A 7,715-nucleotide genomic window follows, 5' to 3' on the forward strand; every position below is an offset into this window, starting at 1 on the left:
TTTTAGATATATTAGTAGGAAAGGAGGATCACAGAGCTGAGAGGACCTTGGCATGGAGAGGATGGGACTCTGATAACTGACAATGGAGAGCAGTAGAAATGTTCCATTCTGATTTTGTTTCTGCTTTTTCTTCCAAAGAGAATGCCCTTTGCACTGGAAATGGCAGAACAAAAATGATGAACAGGGAGTTGCTGCCAAAGATAAGCAAGGCTATGGTAAGAGAACACTTGAGTGTCCCTGATGACTTTGTCACCTGGCCCACATGAACTTCATCTTCGGGCACAGAAAGAACTGACAGAGGCAGTTATTGGATTCCTGAAAGTAATATTAGAAAGATCATGAAATCTACTTAAGATGATGACACTAAGGGTGCTAGAGGAGTTCAGCTCTCCAAAAAACATTCCAGCAAAGTTCTAAAAATGCACCAGAAGGAGCAATGATAAAGAAAATCAAAGAAAGATATTGGAAGAAGAATGAATGGTTTAGAATAGATGTGGGGAAATTTACTCATGAAGTAGACTTTGAAAAATAGAAAATGCAATCAAGAAAAAATATAATGAAGCAAGCAGAACTCAAAGATTCCATGGGACAAGAAGAAATATTAAATAAAGTTAAAGCAACAATCTTGAAAAATATAGAAGGACATGTACTATATCTACTATCAAAAACAAGTGACCTGACCACCTCGCATCTATCAGGTTGGCTAATATGACATAAAAGAAAGATTATAAATGTTGGAGAGGATGTGGAAAAATTGAGACACTAATGCACTCTTGGTGGAGTTGTGAACTGATCCAAACATTCTGGAGAGCAATTTGGAGCTATGCCCAAAAGGAAATCAAATTATGCATATCCTTTTATCCAGTAATACCCTTACTAGATCTATATCCTAAAGAAATAATGAAAAAGGGAAAAGGACCTACATGTACAAAAATATTTATAGCAGCTCTTTTTGAGGTGGCAAAAAATTGGAAATTGAGGGGATGCCCATCATTTGGGGAATGGATGAACAAGTTAGTATATGAATGTAATGGAATACTATTGTGCTATAAGAAATGATGAGCAGTATGCTTTCAGAAAAACCTGGAAAGACTTACATGAACTGATGCAAAGTGAAATGAAGCAGAACCAGAAGAACACTGTACACAGTAACACCAACATAGTGCAATGATCAATTGTAAATGCCTTCCCTTGTCTCAACAATGCAATGATCCAAGACAATTTTGAGGGACTCATGATAGAAAATGCTATCTTCATCCAGAGAAAGAACTAATGGAGTCTAAATGTAGATTAAAGCATATTGTTTTAATTTGTGTGTGTGTGTGTGTGGCTTTTCCCTTTTGATCTGTTTCCTCTTTTACAACATGACTGATGTGGAAATGTGTTTTGCATGATTGCACATGTATAACCTATATCAGATTATTTGCCATTTTAGGAGGGAGAGGTGAGGGAAGGAGGAAGAAAAATTTGGAGATCAAAGTTTTTAAAGAATGAATGCTGGGGGAGGCAGCTAGGTGGCGCAGTGAATAAAACACTGGTCCTGAATTCAGGAGGACCTGAGTTCAAATCCAGCCTCAGACACTTGACATTTACTAGCTGTGTGATCCTGGGCAAGTCATTTAACCCTCATTGCTCCGCAAAAAAAAAAAAAAAAAAGAGAATGAATGAATGAATGAATGCTAAAAATAGTCTTTATGTGTAATTGGAAAAAATTAAATTATATTAAAAAAAAAAAAAAGGAACAGGTTTACCAAAAAACTCACATGGAAAATAAGACAATGAAAGAAATGTTAAGAATCATCAGACTCTAACATGAATGTAAATTTAAAAATAAAGAGACTCAATAATAAGATAAAATAACTAAATTCTCAAAGAGAAAACCCCCAGGATCAGATGGATTTATAAGTGTATTTTACCAAACATTCAAAGTCAATTAATTCTAAGACTACATAAAATGTTTGCAAAAATAGAGGGAAATGGGATTCTTCCAAATTCCTGTGAAATGTAAAGAGGATTCTCTGCCTCACTCTTTCAGAGCTAGGCCAGCTGTATCTCCCTTCTCAGAGTTCTAGGAATACTTGAAGGATTTGGAATATCTATTTTCTAATGCCTTCTGCTCAAACCTCCACTGGTTTTACTATTTCTACTCTTAGGTACCAGTAATTAATACTCCAGTTATATTCCCTTAACCTTGATTGGTTCTTACTAAGGGATATTGACTTCAAAGATTTAGCAAAAGCAAAAATACATCAATTTGCTTGTTAACAAGAAAGTTAAAGGATGAGGGAAAGAGACACCTTTTGCAACTACTAATAAGGCAGGAATTATTGACCAAAGAAGCTGTCGAAAGGCTCACAAGAATAAAATGAACAGCTTTAAAGCCTAGAAAATCGAAAATTTGTTCTACAAACAAAATCAATGCAATTAAAAATAGAAGGAAAATCACTAACTGGGAATTTCCCCCCAAAATTTATATGATAAATATGTGATATCCAAAATATGTAGGGAATTAGAACAAATATATAAGAACAAGAGTCATTTACCAATAGATAAATGGTTTAAAGCATATGAATAGGTAGTTCTCAAGAAGAAAGCAAACTATAAATAACTATTAATATGTGAAAATGTTCTAAATAACTAAAAATAAGAGAAATTTGAAATCTGAGGCTCTAATTCACCATTACTTGAAAGTAGATTATCAAAGATGGCTAAAGGGGGGAAATTATAATTGTTGTAAGGGCTATGGAAGTTTATCTAAATTAAGTACTATTGGTGAAATTCTGAAGTAGCCCAACCATTCTGGAAAGAAATTTGGAACTATACCCTAAAAGTCATTAAAGTATGGGCAACTTTCTGAAATTTCATTTATTTATTTTTTTAAATTTTGAGTTCCAAATTCTCTCTCTACTTCCAGTCCCTCTCCAATCTATTGAGAAGGCAAGCAATACCAATTATGCATGTCAGGTCATGCAAAATGTATTTCCATATTAGCCATATTGCAAAAAAAGGGGAAGAAAAATACAGTTTTTAAAAAGCATGCTAGGGGCAGCTAGGTGGCACAGTGGATAGAGCACTGGTCCTGGATTCAGGAGGACCTGAGTCCAAATCTGGCCTCAGACGCTTAACACTTACTAGCTGTGTGACCCTGGGCAAGTCACTTAACCCCAATTGCCTCACCAAAAAAAAAATTATGCATCAATATGCTCTCAGAGTTCATCAGTTCTTTCTCCAAAGGTAGATAAAAAATTTTATGATGGGTCCTTTGCAATCGACTTAGATCATTGTACTGATTAGAGTAGCTAAGTCTTTTCATATTTGATCATAGTTACAATATTGCTGTTACTGTGCACAATGTTCTCCTGATTCTGCTCATTTCACTTTGCATCAGTACATATATGTTTTCCCAGGGTTTTCCAAAAACATCCTGCTCATCATTTCTTTTTTTTTTTTTCGTTGTGAACGTTAAAAAAAATAAACATTTTATTTATAGTTTTGAGTTCCATATTTTATCCCTCCTTCCCTCCCTCCCCTAACCCCTCCCTGAGTCAGTAAGCAATTATGTAAATTATTATACTTGTTCAATTATGTAAAACATTGCCATACTAGTTATTTTATACAAGAAAACTTGAATAAAAGAAAAAATGAAAGAAAGTAAAAAATAGCATGCTTTAGTCTGTGTTCAATCAATATCAGTTCTTTTTTTGGAGGTGGATAATATGTTTCATCAATAATCCTTTGGGATTGTCTTGGATCATTATATTGCTGAGAATAGTTAAGTCACTCACAGTTCTTCATCAAACAACATTGCTGTCTCTGTGCACAACATCCTCTAGGTTCTGCTCACTTCACTATACATCAGTTCATACAGGTCTTTCCAGGCCTTTCTGAAATCATCCTGCTTGTCATTTCTTATAGCACAATAGTATTCCATCACCATCATATACCACAGCTTGTTTAGTCATTCCCCAATTGAAGGGCATTCCTTTGATTTCCAATTCTTAGTCACCACAAAAAAGAGCTGCTATAAATGTTTTTGTACAAATAGGTCTTTTTCTCTTTTGGAGGATGTCTTTGGGATATAAACCTAGCAGTGGTATTGCTCATCATTTCTTACAGCACAATAGTATTCCCTCATAATCATGTACCATAACTTGTTCATTTATTCCCAATTGATGGGCGGCCCCTCAACTTCCAATTTGTTGTGTATAAATTTTTACCCAGTCATTCCATGACTAGGCTAATATCCTACAAAGATCAAAGAAAGAGGGAATAATAATAGTCTATCATAAACCTGTGTGTGGATGGAAAGGGGATGTCCCATTTCTGTCTCAGACAATAGATACGTGACCCTGGGAAAGGTACTTAAACCATATGAATCTCAATTTCTTTGTCTGTAAAGTGAAGGATTTGCACTCAGTGACATCTGAGGTCCTTTTCAGCTCTAAATCTATGATCTTATGGACCATAGGATAGCTCCTTTCATCATAACCTTCATACTCAGCAGAGCTATTTCAAGAAGGGTGGGGATGCAGAGGGGACAGCTCCCTTGTCAGTAGCCTGTGGTACCCAGGTGGCTCCCATCTGGTCAGGATGCTTCCTAGGGAGGTCCCAGGGGACACAGAAACTCAGTGGCAGAGAAGGGACTGGCTCAATCTTCTGAACCTCAGGACAGAGGTGCCCAACATAAGCCTTCATTTGGCTCCTAGGCTGCTGGTGTGGGCAGATAGACACCCACCTGCGAATGTGGGCTAGAGACCAGACCCTCCTATCCAAATTCAGCTGTGAGCCGGGTCCCCCCTTTCCCACCTCAGTCTTCCAAACTGTAGCATCTGGGTATCCAACTGTCTAATCTCTCTGTCTCTCTGATTTGCCAGGGGGCTGCACATCACAGGATGGAGATGACAGCTTGAATGAAAGCTGGAAGAGACCTTAGATCTCATCTACAACAACTGCTTTTCCTCATTTCACAGATAGAGAAACTGAGATCCAGGGAGGTTAAGTGATTTTCTCAAAATCACACAGGTACTAAGTGAGAGAGTCAGGTGATTTGTACCCAGGTCTCTTTATTTCAATCAGTGTCATTCCACAGCCCCGCTCCGCTTTCCGGAAGGTGGGGGGAGGAGTGAAACGGAAAGCTACAGGCGAATGGGATAATAATAATAATAATAACAATAACAATGTTAACATTGCTATAGCAAATGCTACATGCCAAATATTGTGCTAAACTTTTTTTTCCATTCTTCTCTCCTTTGGTCCTCACAACAAGCTATTACCGTTTCCATTTTACAAAGAAATGAGGTTAAGTGGTTAAGTGACTTGCCCAAGTTCCCACAGCTAGTAATTTCCTGAGGTCGGATTTTAATTCAGGTCACCCTGCTCGGAACTCACCCATCATGGTTGCAGAGGAACTCAGAGCCTAGGCAGAGCCCCATCAGAAGTTAGGAAGACTGAGAGAGAGGCAGGAGCACAGCGCCTCCTTCAGGGGATGCACAGCCTTGCACCGCCTAGGTCAGTGACTCAGCTGGGCCTCTGGCATCCTAAACTGGGCACTGCGCCAGCCAATGAGCGAAGTCCACTGGGGGACCTACCCAGGGCGTGCCCTTCCAGGGAACCCCATAAAATAGACTATGGGACTCGGAGCTACATATTTCTGGTCCTGCACAGAACCGGGAAAGAAGTCAACATGGTGCTCTCCAGCTCTGACAAGACTCACGTGAAGTCGATCTGGGGTAAGGTGGGAGGCAACGCCGGTGCCTACGCCGCTGAAGCCCTGGAGAGGTAAGGGCCCCCCCCTCCTCCGCAGCCTCCCACTTCCCTCCCTCTCTGCTGCCGCTTCCCAGACCCGCAGACACAGACATGCCCCTTCCCCGAATTCCAGTCCAGGTCCAGAATTCCAAACACGTCCCTTCCCGAACTGAGCCCACAGGATCCCCTGCGATCGTCGGAGCTCAGAATCTCTTCTCTCTCTCTTAGTACCTCCCCGCTATTTCCCCTCGTCCTCAGCCCTGGGGCTGGCTCCACAGTGTCCAGTGGACAGCGCTCAGAATGTGCTCCAAAGGAACCCCCTTTCCTTTCCACAGGACCTTCCTCAGTTTCCCCACCACCAAGACCTACTTCCCCCACTTCGACCTGTCCCATGGCTCTGCCCAGGTCAAGGGTCATGGCCAGAAAATAGGCGATGCCCTGACCCAGGCTGTCGCCCATGTGGATGACCTGCCCGGGACCCTGTCCAGCCTGAGCGACCTGCACGCCCACAAGCTGAGGGTGGATCCTGTCAACTTCAAGGTGAGCCAGAGCTCAAGGGACCCACCAAGGGCAAGCTGAGGGATCCGAGGCCGGCGACTGGGGATGCTCAGTGTGGTCCGGAAGGCAGCTCCGTTGAGGGCAGAGGTTCTTACAACGAAGACTTGGCACGCGGGCGGATCACTGGGCGCCAGAGGAGAGAAGGGTTTGAGCAGGATCAGGTCGGGCGCAGTGGGCGGGTGGAGAACAGGGAAGGTAAGAGGAGGAAGCAGGCAGGGCCAGTGCGGTGAGGGAAGTGTGTGTGCTCACACAAAGCTGGAGGAGCCTGGCTCAAGAGCTGTCCCTTCTCCTCTCTCCCAGCTCCTGAGCCACTCCCTGCTCGTGACTCTGGCCAGTCACCTCGGCAAGGAATTCACTCCCGAGATCCACGCCTCCTTGGACAAGTTCTTGGCTGCCGTGTCTACCGTGCTGACTGCGAAGTACCGTTAAGTCTGTGTCGGAGGCCAGAGATATCCCCCGCCACCGCGGTGGCCACCATCCAAGCTGCCAGACACTCAATGTCCCCAGCCCCTCCCTCCCCGCATGGACAGATGGAAGTATTCGAATAAAGTTTAAGTCTGCCAGAACTTGAATGTGTGCGTTTGCATTGTGTCTGGGGTTGGGCAGCGATTAAGAGGGATGGGCACCCCAATGTTTGGCTTCTAACATCCTCCCTGTTTTGTCCACATCCTGAAAGGGTGGAGTGGGGGGAGAAAACCTTGCAGTAGAAATGGGAGAGGAGATGGACCCAGACCATCCTCCTCATCTCCCCCAGTACTCTTGGAGCCTCACAAGCATACCCGCCCACACTCTAACCCCATTTTATTTGTTCAATTGTGGTACAAACATTGACTGTAATCTCTGGGTGGCAAGGCTGGGTTCTCTAAGTGGAGAGACAAAGTATAATAAAACTTGGTCTGGACCTGGGAGGAGCTTCCTCACTAGAACTGGAAAGATGCAGTGGACTCATCTTAGCCTAGTTGATACCCGAATTTACATATGCTTGCAGGGAGGCCTGGTTGCCTGAATATGTTGTCTGATGGAGTTGGAAGGGGATAATAAACTGAGAGGTGGTATTTTCCTTCAACTACTCTTTCAGACAGGGAGTGAGAGAGGCCAGCCTAAGGCAATCCTAGTTTCAGCTCATTGTGGTTGTTGTGGAGAAAGAGAAGAGCATTGGTATACCCTGTGCTCTCACCAAGAACCTTGAGAAAACCTCTGGGGTGTGACATTGCAGGGGAAGTGCATTTCAGAAAAGGGGGTGCTCAGGCTAGGGTCATATGCCTCTGGCCTGAGCTCAACTTCTTGCCTGTTTCCCTATCTGTCCTCCCTCCTCAAAAAAAGGGGAATTATGACTGCTAAATCAATGACCTTTCCTCCATCCTTCAGCTTCTCAACACCTGTGCAGCATTTGAAACTGTTGACCATGCTCT

General features: G+C 42.7%; 1 protein-coding gene across 1 annotated transcript; it reads left to right on the top strand.

The window, feature by feature from the left end:
- Positions 1–5,470: 5,470 nt before the first annotated feature.
- LOC122735674 (hemoglobin subunit alpha-like) lies at positions 5,471–6,869 on the top strand. Its single transcript, XM_043977407.1, has 3 exons — positions 5,471–5,778; positions 6,081–6,285; positions 6,604–6,869. Exons 1-3 carry the CDS (start codon positions 5,486–5,488, stop codon positions 6,730–6,732), a joined length of 627 nt encoding a protein of 208 aa, XP_043833342.1. The 5' UTR covers positions 5,471–5,485; the 3' UTR covers positions 6,733–6,869.
- The last annotated feature ends 846 nt before the right edge of the window (positions 6,870–7,715 follow it).

The sequence above is a fragment of the Dromiciops gliroides genome, chromosome 1, assembly GCF_019393635.1.
Source record: "Dromiciops gliroides isolate mDroGli1 chromosome 1, mDroGli1.pri, whole genome shotgun sequence".
In the NCBI taxonomy this organism is placed as follows: Eukaryota; Metazoa; Chordata; class Mammalia; order Microbiotheria; family Microbiotheriidae; genus Dromiciops; species Dromiciops gliroides.